The 14,339-nt window shown below is 40.8% G+C and overlaps 1 protein-coding gene across 2 annotated transcripts in view; it reads left to right on the top strand.

The window, feature by feature from the left end:
- LOC112068573 (GTP-binding protein Rheb) overlaps nt 1-12,417 on the top strand; it is a 30,051-nt gene extending 17,634 nt beyond the window's left edge. The window contains exons 5-8 of one of the 2 annotated variants that reach the window (XM_024135735.2): nt 3,611-3,667; nt 3,769-3,816; nt 10,636-10,717; nt 12,034-12,417. In XM_024135735.2, coding sequence (XP_023991503.1) covers nt 3,611-3,667; nt 3,769-3,816; nt 10,636-10,717; nt 12,034-12,126 — 280 coding nt within the window. In that variant the 3' untranslated portion in view covers nt 12,127-12,417. The remainder of the gene's footprint in view (nt 1-3,610; nt 3,668-3,768; nt 3,817-10,635; nt 10,718-12,033) is intronic. The other variant, XM_024135736.2, reaches the window with a different exon arrangement.
- Nucleotides 12,418-14,339: the final 1,922 nt, after the last annotated feature.

Below are 14,339 nucleotides of genomic sequence, written 5' to 3'. Positions count from 1 at the left end.
GTTTGTACAATTGAGAACTTTGACCTAATTCCTGAGATCTGGATCTTCTCTGGAAAATCATTATTTTTGTCTTTTTGGGGTTTACTGCCAGGGCCAGGTCTGGCAGTACTGCTCTAGCATGTCCAGGCTCTGCGCTGTGGGTGACAGCAGGCATAGGTCATCTGCAAAGAGTAGGCACTTATCCTCTGAATTGTGGAGACTAACACCAGGGGCTGAGGATTTTTCTAGAATAGTTGCCAATTCGTTGATGTAAATATTGAAGAGTGCAGGGCTCAGATTGCAACCCCGACGAAGGCCCCGCCCCTGGTTAAAGAATTCTGTTATATTCTTGCCAATTTTAATGCTGCACGTATTGCCAGACTACATTGATTTAATTTGTTTTACCCCTACACCACTTTCAATAACTTTGTAGAACAGGACTGTATGCCAAATAGAATCAAATGCTTTTTGGAAGTTGAATAAGCAAGCATATATTTTGTATTATTTTGTGGACATGTTTATCTATCAGGGTGTGTAAAGGTGTAAATATGATCAGTCGTGCGATGTTTTGGTATAAATCCAATTTGGGCTTTTACTCAAGACATTGTGCTTATTAAGGAAGATTAGAACTCTTACATTTTAATAAACAGAAAACCTTCCCCAGTTACTGTTCACACAAATGTGTCTGTAATTGTTAGGGTCAAATTTGTCTCTGTTCTTAAAGATTGGGTTTATGAGTCTTGATTCCAGATGTCAGGGAAATAACCTACACTCAGGATCAAATTAAACAGTTTTAATATAGCCATTTGAAATTTTGCACTAGTGAGTTTGAGAATCTCGTTTAGGATGTCATCAGGTCCGCATGCTTTTTTTAAATTTGAGAGCCTGAAGTTTCTTATAGAGCTCCTGGTCAGTAATTGGGGAGTCCAATGGATTTTGATTGTCTTTTATAGCTTTTTCTAATCCATTCAACTTCTCATTAATTTGGCATTGTTCTGCGTTTGTGTCAATTTGAACGGTGTTGTAGAGTGTTTTAAAATGTGTTGTCCATATGTCACCATTTTGTATTGCTAATTCCTCTTGTTTTGATTTTTTCAATTTTGCCAGAAGTTGTTTGTGTTTATGGACTCCTCAATTAGTGTCAGCTGCTTGCTGTTGTACTGTGCTTTTTAGTTCTGAGTGTACGTTTAGAGTTTTAAAGTCTCACAGTAATGAAGGCGTAATTCACCATTATTTGGGTCTCTGTGCTTAAAATAAAAATGTCTGTCTCTCTCTGTCTGTCGGCTTCTCACTCACATTAATACGAGAATGAAAAAGTACAGAAGCCTCTCCTGACTGCAGAGAGTTGACCAAAATTAAGTTTTATTTTACCAGGAAAAGCCCATTAAGACCCAGTCTCTTTTCAAGGGCTTCCTGATAATACTGCTGCATTTTCTCTCCTGTAATGCTCCATACATTTCCAGACAATCATTTCAACAGGATTCATACTGTAGCAAATGATTTGTCCTGTGTAAGACTATTGTACTGGATGTGTGTGTGTGCCAGAGACTTATGTAAGATGCCATGGGAGCGGGCCTAGGGAGACTTTCCCTGGAGAAATGTGTTCCTAACCCATCCCGTCATGTCTTCCTACTGGCCAGTTAATGATGTCAAATTTCGTTAATGTCCCCATTGATTTACATGCAATTCTACTGACCAGATTGGGACTCAACGTTCGTCATTATATATTGAGTCTCAAACCCTGCGTCAGGTCTAGCTCACCTCTGCCGGGTTTTTAAAAACAGATGCATCTGGTTTTCAGAGGAAATGGAACGAGAGCCTGTGACTCGACTTCCCTTTTTGGACGTTAACAAGGCGACTCTCCATCTTAACTCCTCCTCCACATTTACTGGATTGGTTCAACAGTGCAGATGAGAACCTCCCCTCTTCTTTTTCTCCTCAGGACCAGAAAGAAAGATGAGACACGAAGGCATTTATTATACGCTGCTACGTTGGGTTGAGTTATATAGGCCTCTACAGTAGACTATGGCACTGGTTTATTATACGCCTGCTATTTTGGGTTGAGTTATATAGGCCTCTACAGTAGACTATGGCACTGTTTATTATACGCCTGCTACGTTGGGTTGAGTTATATAGGCCTCTACAGTAGACTATGGCACTGGTTTATTATACGCCTGCTATTTGGGTTGAGTTATATAGGCCTCTACAGTAGACTATGGCACTGGTTTATTATACGCCTGCTATTTTGGGTTGAGTTATATAGGCCTCTACAGTAGACTATGGCACTGGTTTATTATACGCCTGCTATTTTGGGTTGAGTTATATAGGCCTCTACAGTAGACTATGGCACTGGTTTATTATACGCCTGCTACGTTGGGTTGAGTTATATAGGCCTCTACAGTAGACTATGGCACTGGTTTATTATAGCCTGCTACGTTGGGTTGAGTTATATGGCCTCTACAGTAGACTATGGCACTGGTTTATTATACGCCTGCTACGTTGGGTTGAGTTATATAGGCCTCTACAGTAGACTATGGCACTGGTTTATTATACGCCTGCTACGTTGGGTTGAGTTATATTAGGCCTCTACAGTAGACTATGGCACTGGTTTATTATACGCCTGCTACGTTGGGTTGAGTTATATAGGCCTCTACAGTAGACTATGGCACTGGTGGAACAACATTCCTCAACTAGATGTTGGAAAAGCATCTAACAAATAGCACATTGTTAAGTAAGTAGTATTGAAATGGCAATTAGTACAGTAGTATGAAATGGCACATTAAGTACAGTAGTATTGAATGGACATTGTCGTACAGTAGTATTGAAATGGCACATTGTCAAGTACAGTTAGTATTGATGGTTCTTCTCATTTGAGGGAGGCTACTTCTCGTATCAAAGCTTATGTCGTATCGATTTCAAGCAATTGTTCAACCGCAACAGTCCTCTTTTTTGAACGCAGCCCTGATTTTGTCCCAGTCTGGTCGTTAGGCAACGTTTGTCAATGTAATCATGGTAGGTCATGCCTCAATCAGCCCTCTCCAAATCCATACCAATGTAACGCATTTAATGAGAAAATGATTCTCTTTTTGATGAGGCCCCTAATTAAAAATCTATGTAGGTGATAAAAGGCCGTGGTTAATTTATCCTTGTTATTGTTATTATTATTATTGTGAAGATGTGGATGGATCAGTACCCACTTAGCTCTCAGATGGTGTTGCTGCTTATTCTCACACACAACACACAGACACACACACACAACACACCACACACACACAGACTGGAGGTGTCGGGGACGGACAATGCAGCCATTTGATATGCTGGACACCTACATGTTACAAGTTTATCATTTTTTTATTTATTTATCATTGTCCGACCTAGAAAATGTCAAGCTTTACACCCATTTTAAGAATGCATTTATGTACAAGTAAACATTTTTACACACGTTTCTAGACCCAATTGTTAAGTATTGAACTGTATAACTTTTGTAAGATGGTTTCTTTGAGAATGAATTTAGTAATGTTGTGTTGACTCTGGCCTTGTGTTGAGTAGGAGTTTTGTTTAATGCTTTAAATGCTTTTTATTTGGGCTGATCATAAAAGATTGAATGACTTTTTTTTGTTTTCTTTTGTAGTTTTGAAGTAATAAAAGTTATCCACGAAAAATTATTGGATATGGTGGGTAAAGTACAGTAAGTAGACTGTTCCTCTATCTGACAATGTTTCAATATGTATATATATATATACAGTGTTTCACTGATTCGTTTGACTGACAGGATTTTGTCTTCTGCAGAGTACCCATCATGTTGGTGGGGAACAAGAAAGATCTACACATGGAACGGTATGACACACAGCTAGTRTTCCCAGAGGAACCAGACAGTTCTTTTTCATTTTCTTAAATTAGATTTAACAGGGATTTACTGTTCGGACTGWCTTGTCATTATGTTTGAGTCTGTGGAGACCTGTTCAGCTGACCCGAGTGGAGAGAAAGTACATTGGTTCAGCAGAGGGTGCGAAGCTGGAATAAACCTTTAGGACTTGATCTCCTATCATTTTATGGGCCATTTTAAGGCTCCACAGCTTACATCTTTTGCACGGAGGGCGAAATTGCAACAAGCTTTGTCTCACTGCAGAAGGAGATGTATATCCACGTTCTCCAAACGTCAAATTTCAGTGTTTTTGTTTCWCCTGCTCTAGCATTCCATTTCTCCAAACGTCAAATTTTGAAGTTATGGGTTAAGTTTAGTCACTCATTCTGAATGGTTATGGTAAGGGTTAAAGTTTTGGATAGGGTTTTGGATAGTGTACAAAACCAGTATCCACGGCTGGGGTCGAACACTTACCCTTCTGATCCAGAGTCATGAGATTACACTTATCCACAACCCTCATCCACAACGTCCTGGCAAAACCCAAGTCTACTTGGTGGTAATAGCGCTCACTGTTGCCCCTAGTGGCCTGTTTTGAAGGCATGGATAGATGTCAGATTTTGCAGTCAATCTTGAACGATCTCCCTGGAAATGCATCTCCCACTCAATGCCAGTCCCTGGTAAACAGTGGTCCAGTCTGCTCTAAGCTGTCTTTGGCTCAGGCTCTGTTAGTTAGACCTAATTCCTAACTTGAGAATGTAGAAAGTATGGGAGGAAAGTGTAGTGGTGGTGGTTATTGTAAGACAGTGTAGTAGTAGTTATCGCAAGACAGTCTAGTAGTAGTAGTTATAGGAAGACAGTCTAGTAGTAGTAGTTATAGGAAGACAGTCTAGTAGTAGTTATAGGAAGACAGTCTAGTATAGTATATAGGAAGACAGTCTTAGTAGTAGTTATAGGAAGACAGTTCTAGTAGGTTTATAGGAAGACAGTCTAGTAGTAGTTATAGGAAGACAGTCTATAGTAGAGTTATAGGAAGACAGTCTAGTAGTAGTAGTTATAGAAGACAGTCTAGTAGTAGTAGTTATAGGAAGACAGTCTAGTAGTAGTTATAGGAAGACAGTCTTAGTAGTATAGGAAGACAGTCTAGTAGTATAGGAAGACAGTCTAGTAGTAGTATAGGAAGACAGTCTAGTAGTTATAGGAAGAACAGTCTAGTAGTATATAGGAGACAGGTCTGTAGTTAGGAAGACAGTCTTAGTAGTTGGAAGACAGTCTATAGGTTATAGGAAGACAGTCTAGTAGTAGTTATAGTAAGACAGCTAGTCTAGTAGTTATAGGAAAGTCAGGTCTAGTAGTTATAGGAAGACAGTCTAGTAGTTATAGGAAGACAGTCTAGTAGTTATAGGAGACAGTCTAGTAGTTATAGGAAGACAGTCTAGTGTAGTAGTAGTTATAGGAAGACAGTCTAGTAGTTATAGGAAACAGTTAGTAGTAGTTATAGGAAACAGTTCTATAGTAGTAGTATATAGTAGAAGATTAGTAGTAGTTTATAGGAAGACAGTCTAGTGTAGTTATAGGAAGACAGTTCAGTGTAGTAGTTATTAGGAAAGACAGTCTTAGTAGTAGTAGTTATAGGAAGACAGTCTAGTAGTAGTAGTATAGGAAGACAGTCTAGTAGTAGTAGTTATAGGAAGACAGCTCTAGTTATAGTAGTATAGGAAGACAGTCTAGTAGTTATAGGAAGACAAGTCTAGTAGTTATAGGAAGCAGCTAGTAGTTATAGGAAGACAGTCTAGTAGTTATAGGAAGACAGTTCAGTAGTTATAGGAAGACAGTCTAGTAGTTATAGGAAGACAGTCTATAGTGTAGTTATAGGAAGACAGTCTAGTAGTTATAGGAAGACAGTGTAACAGTAGTAATAGTTATGGAAGACAGTTAGTAGTAGTTTATAGGAAGACAGTCTAGTAGTAGTTATAGGAAGACAGTCTAGTAGTAGTTATAGGAAGACAGTCTAGTATAGTTATAGGAAGACAGTCTAGTAGTAGTTATAAGGAGACAGTCTAGTAGTGTTATAGGAGACAGTCTGTAGTAGTTATAGGAAGACAGTCTAGTAGTAGTAGTTATAGGAAGACAGTCTAGTAGAGTAGTTTATAGGAAGACAGTCTATTAGTCTAGTAGTATAGGAAACAGTCTAGTATTATAGGAAGACAGTCTAGGTAGTTATAGGAAGACAGTCTAGTTAGTTATAGGAAGACAGTCTAGTAGTTATAGGAAGACAGTCTAGTAGTTATAGGGAAGACAGTCTAGTATTATAGGAAGACAGTCTAGTAGTTATAGAAGACAGTCTGAGTTTAGTACAGTCTAGTAGTATAGGAAGACAGTCTAGTAGTTATAGAAGACAGTCAGTAGTTATAGGAAGACAGTCTAGTAGTTATAGGTAAGGACAGGTCTAGTAGTTAGTAGGAAGACAGTCTGTAGTTATAGAAGACAGTCTAGTAGTTATGGAAGACATCTAGTAGTTATAGGAGACAGTCTAGTAGTTATAGCGGAGACAGTCTAGTAGTTATAGGAGACAGTCTAGTAGTTTTAGGAGACAGTCTAGTAGTTATAGGGAGACAGTTCTAGTAGTTATAGGAGACAGTCTAGTAGTAGTTGTTGTAGGAAGACAGTCTAGTAGTAGTAGTTGTAGGAAGACAGTCTAGTAGGAAGACAGTCTAGTAGTTATAGGAAGACAGTGTATAGTAGTAGGAAACAGTCTAGTAGTTATTGTCTGCTGTCTCTTACCAGTCCTGTGTTACAGTGTATAGTTACACACTGTATTCTCTCTGTACCAGGCCTGTATATAGTGTAGACACACTGTATTCTGTCTTCTTACCAGGCCTGTAGTATAGTGTAGTACACACTGTATTCTGTCTCTTACCAGGCCTGTAGTTATAGTACAGTGTAGTACACACTGTATTTCTGTCTCTACCAGGCCTGTAGTATAGTACAGTGTAGTACAACAATGAATTCTGTCTCTTACCAGAGCCTGTAGTTATAATCAGTGTAGTACACACTGTATTTTCTCTTACCAGGCCTGTAGGTAGTACACACTGTATTCTGTCCCTTACCAGGCCTGTAGTATAGTACAGTTAGTACACACTGCCAGCCTGATGCTTTTCTGAAAATGGTCACTCCCTCATAGCGCTACATCTTTCCTCCCTCCTTTTTTATTTCTGCTTCATCTTTCTACTCTCCCTCTCCGTCTATTCCCAGAATAAACAGGAAATGGGGCACAGCCATCTCAAAGCAGGAAATGTTGTCTGCCATTCCCTTCCTCATACACATACACTCTGGCCCATGAGAGTACTCCATGCCAGTATGAACACTCTGGCCCCATTGAGGTGATACACACTCTGGCCCCATTGAGGTGATGTACACACTCTGGCCCCATTGAGGTGATGTACACACTCTGGCCCCATTGAGGTGATGTACACACTCTGGCCCCATTGAGGTGTATGTACACACTCTGGCCCCATTGAGGTGATGTACACACTCTGCCCCATTGAGGTGATGTACACACTCTGCACCATTGAGGTGATGTACACACTCTGGACCCCATTGAGGTGATGCACCACACTCTGGCCCCATATGAGGTTGATGCACACACTCTGACCCCATTGAGGTGATGCACACACTCTGACCCCATTGAGTGATGTACACACTCTGACCCATTGAGGTGATGTACACACTCTGCCCCTATTGAGGTGATGTACACACTCTGGCCCCATTGAGGTGATGTACACACCTGGCCCCTTGAGATGATGTACACACACTCTGACCCATTTGAGGTGATGTACACACTCTGGCCCCATTGAGGTGATGTACACACCTTGGCCCCATTTATGTGGTGATGTACACACTTGGCCCATTGAGTTGATGTACACACTGTGGCCCCATTGAGGTGATGTACACCACTGTGCCCCATTGAGGTGATGTACACACTGTGGCCCCATTGAGGTGATGTACACACTCTGGCCCCATTGAGGTGATGTACACACTCTGGCCCCATTGAGGTGATGTACGCAGCATTGAGATTATTCATATTCTTCTCAGTGTGGAGTGAGGTGGTGAACTGTCCATTGAACACACAGCCACCCAGACACACAGCCACCCAGACACACAGGAGCCTAGTAGACTGTGTTAGTCCACTAAAGTAATCAAGGCATTACTGATCACTTCCCCATCTCTTCTCCCTGTCTCGAGGGCAGTGAAAGGCTTGCGCTGGGCGAAGTGAGAACCGGCTGGACCTCTTTAATGAATCAATAACTCCAGGCTATTAAATCACAGGAGTGGATGGGAGTGAAGGGGTTACACCCCTGGGCTATGTAGCTTTGGGCTCGGCTGAAGACTCATGCGATGCAGTTAGGATCAGGGGGGAAAAGGGGATGTTATCTTAGTATTGTGATGCTGTCTTTTCAGTTAGTCGGCGTGGTGTATAAATAACCTGGTATTACCGCCACACCGGCGGTCACAAGTCATGAAGGCAGTCAAATTTCACATGARCATTTAGTAACAGTAATTAGGTTTCTCCAAGCTCTGACGCTYCTGCTGGCCGTTAGTAGCCTACCAAACTTGCTAACTGCCTGGTACTCAGCACTCGATTGTCCTTCTAATCACTCTGACATCAATGCAAATGTGTTTGAAAATGTAATCAAAACTTCATGAGTGCTCATGTTGCACAACATTTCTATAGGCTATGCAATTGCAGAAGAAACAGAGTGATGGCCTCTATTAAAAAGAGGAGGAGCCCATCAGCTAGGCCTACTATATTTATTTATTTCTCAACTTTCCTAATATAAGCACGTTGCTTATATTTACAACAGGAGTATAGCCTACCTGGCTGGCATGAAGAAGAAAAACAACACTGGGAAATGCATCCTCCAATCACTATTTAAGTGCATGTATTTTTTTCCACTGCCCCTGTTTTGATACAGGTGAATGATAATGGTCCATTCTAAATTTAAACATATTTAAAACATATATTATTTAGTATATGTAAAGACAATATTAAATCAAGTATAGTCTGAGTGACAATATTAGCATATCACTTGTGAATTATATATTATCTCTTGTGAATGATGCCCAGCGTAAGGCAAGAAACAATGTCTTTTTTTGTGACTTTTTCTCATCATATACCTCATGTAGCCTAACCCATAGGCCTATATGTTTTAATAAGGTTTGTATCACAACTAAAGCGGACAAATAACTTCTTAAAATTAAGCACATGAATCCGCTTTACAAGGGGTGTAGAGCCTGACTGGCATACATGAGCAGCTCGTGAGTTTCAAGTTTGGGGAAGATAATTTTCCCCATAAAAATGCATTACACAGAAAATGCTTCCATTGTTTAAGCAGAACAGTGTTGCAGAACAGTGTATTAACAAAGCATTAGAGTTGACAAGCCACTGACGGAATTGTCAACAGATAATTAAAACAGACATATCTTTGCCTCTAAAAATACAAGTTAAATACAAACATTTGTAAAATATGGTAAATTATTAATTTGAAAATTGCCAATTAAAACAACCATTTAAGACACATCTCACGGAGTTTATCAGATCTTCGGACACATCTTTTAGGAATCACAGTTTTGAGAGAAATATTGTTTAACATTCACAGAGGGCTATTGCAAGAAACTACATTAGATYGTTATTCAGTTAATATCCACTATTACAAGTTTTTAGAATTTTAAACCCTTTTTTGGAGAGTTTGAAATTGGGATCCTTTGCTCCGGAGCATGACCAGCTGTCACGGCCGTCGAAAGAACTGGACCAAAGCGCACATATTCCTTTTATTAAGATGACGCTGACAAAAACAATAAACAATACAAAAACGACCGTAAAGCTTAAAGGCTATAGTGCCACAAACAAAGACAACTTCCCACACAGAAAGGAGGGAAAAGGGCTACCTAAGTATGGTTCCCAATCAGAGACAACGATAGACYGCTGTCCCTGATTGAGAATCATACCCGGCCAAAACCAAAACATAGAAAATAGAACTTAGAATGCCCACCCAAATCACACCCTCACCAAACCCAAAATAGAGACATAAAAAGCTCTCTAAYGTCAGGGCGTGACACCAGCATAGATCCGACATGGAAATTAATAATATTGAAAGTATTTAGAAAATTCCCCAAAACAAATCTTTTCTCTTATAAAATTGCCCTAAATTTGATAKGTTTGAGCCCAAATAATGCACACAAAAAAAGAAAACTATAAAAATGGTTTCCCTGTCGGACAAGGATTGTCCCGAATTTCCTGCTTTTCTACACATTTTGGCAGTTTTAAAGCTACTTTCCTGTAATTCAAAACATTTATTTCGTAACTTATGACGTGTTCATATGCTATCTGCCGGTCCCCCCCACCTTGCGGGGGCGTGCGCTTCGCCAGTGTGAATAGCATGCTATTCTCATGCTTAAGTTCAAGGTCAGAATATGCGTAGAGAGAAAAGTGCATAAAAAGGGAATTCCATTCCATTTACGTGTGCTTGACTCCGGTCGGAATTCCCCCATAGTGAAAACCTGAGATGGTATAGGGAGAGTGACCACGGCTCAGTTTCGTCATTAGAGCCTTACCCTCCTATAATGCTCCCATTGGATTTTAACACTTTTACATATACTGTTGCGTTACAAACAAATGGTGTTCACTTTGATATTCTGTTCCCCTCAGTACAATCAGGAACTGTGTGTATAGGCTGTGCTGCTGTCACAAGCTAATTGTAGTCACTGATGTATTGTTTCCCCTCTCTCCTCAGTGTAATCAGTTGTGAAGAAGGCAAAGCACTGGCTGACTCGTGGAACGCAGCGTTCATGGAGTCCTCTGCAAAAGAGAACCAGGTGATGATGATGATGACTGGACATTCACTCCCAGAGCCATCGGATAGATGGAGTTTGACATCTACTGTAGTATTGTAATTAGTCTAGTTTGAATACATACAGTAAGAGTAATGTAAAGGAAGAAACATTTGGTGCCAACATGGAAGATAGTTTGCCAAAGTGTAATACCTACAACTTTGTTCATCATTCTCTCTTTTATCAGTTCTCATCCCTGTCATTCCTGGGTACGGGGGACCAGAGCTAGMCAGGGGAATAGGGGGGCAGCAATGGTAGGGTAGACATTGATCAGACCCCATTTCTGTGCTGTAAGTAGTGAGGACTCCAGACCAGGGTGTCGTTTTGATCTCGGTCCCCAGGAGGAGAGGCCTTTTCTGGGGATGCTGAGGACAGCAGCCTGGGCTCCGGAGAGAGGCAGAGCTTCTAATTTAATTTCTCATTCGCTACTTTGATGTACATGTTACTGGAGAACACCAAACACACCTCTTKCAAGAAATGTTCCTCTGCTTCTCAGGAATAGGCCCTACTGCTGAAGAAGACCATAAAGGTTTCCTATTGTTGCAGATATAATTATTATTTTGATTGATACTTCTTTAAGGCTGTTGCAGAATCTCTCCATAGRCTTTTCAAGGTTATAGTGGTTTTGTTGTAGGCAAAGTACAAATAGTGACTCGAGGTGTCCTGCTTCAGATCAATATGRATGTTGAACAAAGAAGTAACTGACTGTTGTATTTGTTTTTTGAAGTTATTTAAATGGTATGGTCTGAATGCATCATTCAACATAATTGTTATTTTACCAAAGGAGGCATGTTAGATCCATTGGAAAGGAGATACCTAGTCCGTTGTACAACTCAATGCATTCAACTGAAATGTGTCTTCCGCATTTAACCCAACCCCTCTGAATCAGAGAGGTGCGGAGGGCTGCCTTAATGGACATCCACGTCTTCGGCGCCCGGGGAACAGTGGGTTAACTGCCTTGCTCAGGGGCAGAACGACAGGTTTTTACCTTGTCATCGAGGATTCGATCCAGCAACCTTTCGGTTACTGGCCCAARGCTCCTACCCGCCAGGCTACCTGCCGCCACATGCTGCTGTGTGCTGATGATATCAAAAATTTCAGTGTTTCAACCTTCTTTCTTTCCCAGCAGCTACAATTCATCTGTGGCTGTTCTTTTAGATTTGCTGGTGTGAACTGAACACATTTCACCATTTAACCTACCTATTAAGCACAGAGCAGAGAAAACATCGGTCTGTACACTCCTGTTGTCTTGATATGGCATAATTTCTGTCCTCTGACTTCCTGTTTCCTGTGTGAGTCAGACGGCGGTGGAGGTGTTCAAGAGGACCATCCTGGAAGCGGAGAAAATGGAGGGGGGAGCCCCCCAGGGCAGGACYTCCTGCTCCCTGATGTAACCATCCACCTCGGGCCCTCGCAACCCGTCCCCAACCACAGCACTGGACACTGGGAAATCCCTCTACTTGAAGTGGCTAACTGCCTGTTCTCCCTCGAGAAACGTCTTCTGTTTTTCCCTTTTTTCTGTGTTTTTTGGGGGGGAAGGACAGAGGAAGACTTTGACGTTAAGAGTAATTATCCATCCCAGTTTAGAGTACACTCGTCTCACCCCCCCCCTCCCTCCCTGACTTCCCCTTCTTCTGAGAAACCAAACGTGGTGAAATATCGAGCCTTACTTCTCATTTAAAGCCTGTAATCTCATTGCTACCTGACCCCCTCCCCCCCTGCCTTCCCCTTGAAAAGTTTGTATAACAACATATTTCTTAGTTATTATTATGGCCACTACAGTTGGCCAGCATTCATTCACTAGTGTAGTGAATGTTGATTCCCTTTTTTTTATTGTAATCATTAAATCTGCATATTGTTTCACTACAGTTTGATTTTCTGTCTGATTGTTTCTCAGAATTAGATTTTTTTTGTTTAATACAAACTATCAGAATACACATGATAATTATATATTTTGATATTACAGTATGTGATATGATATAGGAATTATATCATATATATTTTCCCTAACCTGTCCTGGGATAAAGGATTCTGTATTCTACTTCCTCTTGGCTCCTCTACCTCAGAACATGTCAAAAGGCTGAGGTTGCCACRCAGTCAGGGAAACAGAATGTGTCATCACACCGCTCCTCACTCTTGCCAGCTCTCAGAGCGGGTTCGTGATAATTAACATTACCAAGGAGAAATGGAAACCTGGTGGGTTGGATTAATATGTGCCCCCATGAGAGATCTAATCCTCATTATATTCCTCTCTCTAATCCAGTTGGAGTAGAGTGGAGATAGTTACTGTTATGTAGAACCAATTATAGTACGGACTTATAGCCAGTCTTTACTCCATAAAATACATGAATTTCATCATGGAGAAACAACCCCTAGCCCACCTACCCTCTAGGCACTTGGGTAGATGTGAAAGGATGGGGTCTGGATCTATACTGAACAAAAATGTAAACGCAACATGCAATGATTTTACTGAATTACAGTTCATATAAGGAAATCAGTCAATTTAAATAAATTAATAAGGCCCTATGGATATCACGACTGGCTGGGCCTGGCTGCACCCCTTCCCAATCAGAATGAGTTTTTCACCACAAAAGGGCTTTCTTACAGACAGAAATACTCCTCAGTTTAATCGGCTGTCTGGGAGTCTGGATCCCGCAGGTGAAGAAGCCACATGTGCAGGTCTTGGGCTGGCGTYGTCTGTGGTTGTGAGGCCGGTTGGACGTAGTGCCAAATTCTCTAAAACAACATTGGAMGCGGCTTATGGTAGAGAAATTAACATAAACGTATCTGCCAACAGCTCTGATGTACAGTTGAAGTCGGAAGTTTATATACACTTAGGTTGGAGTCATTAAAACTCTTTTTTTCAACCACTCCACAAATTTCTTGTTAACAAACTATAGTTTTGGCAAGTCATCTACTTTGTGCGACAAGTAGTTTTTACAACTATTGTTAACAGACAGATTATTTCACTTACAATTCACTGTATCACAATTACCGTGGGTCAGAAGTTTACATACACTAAGTTGACTGTGCCTTTAAACAGCTTGGAAAATTCCAGAAAATTATGTCATGGCTTTAGAAGCTTCTGATAGGCTAATTGACATCATTTGAGTCAATTGGAGGTGTACCTGTGGATGTATTTCAAGGCCTACCTTCAAACACCTTTGCTTGACATAATGGGAAAATCAAAAGAAATCAGTCAAGACCTCAGGAAAAAAACGCCTGAAGGGACCGAGTTCATCTCTACAAACAATAGTACGCAAGTACCATGGGATCACGCAGCTGTCATACCGCTCAGGAAGGAGACACGTTCTGTCTCAGAGATGAACGTAGTTTGGTGGAAAAGTGCAAATCAATCTCAGAACAACAGCAAAGGACCTTGTGAAGATGCTGGAGGAAACAGGTACAAAAGTATCTATATCCACAGTAAAACGAGTCCTATATTCACATAACCTGAAAGGCCGCTCAGCAAGGAAGAAGCCACTGCTCCAAAACTGCCATAAAAAAGCCAGACTACGGTTCTAACTGCACATGGGGACAAAGATCGTACTTTTSGASAAATGTCCTCTGGTCTGATAAAACAAAAATAGAACTGTTTGGCCATAAT

This window comes from Salvelinus sp. IW2-2015, unplaced genomic scaffold, assembly GCF_002910315.2.
Source record: "Salvelinus sp. IW2-2015 unplaced genomic scaffold, ASM291031v2 Un_scaffold564, whole genome shotgun sequence".
Lineage (NCBI taxonomy): Eukaryota > Metazoa > Chordata > Actinopteri > Salmoniformes > Salmonidae > Salvelinus > Salvelinus sp. IW2-2015.
This window is presented reverse-complemented; position numbering and strand designations above follow the sequence as displayed.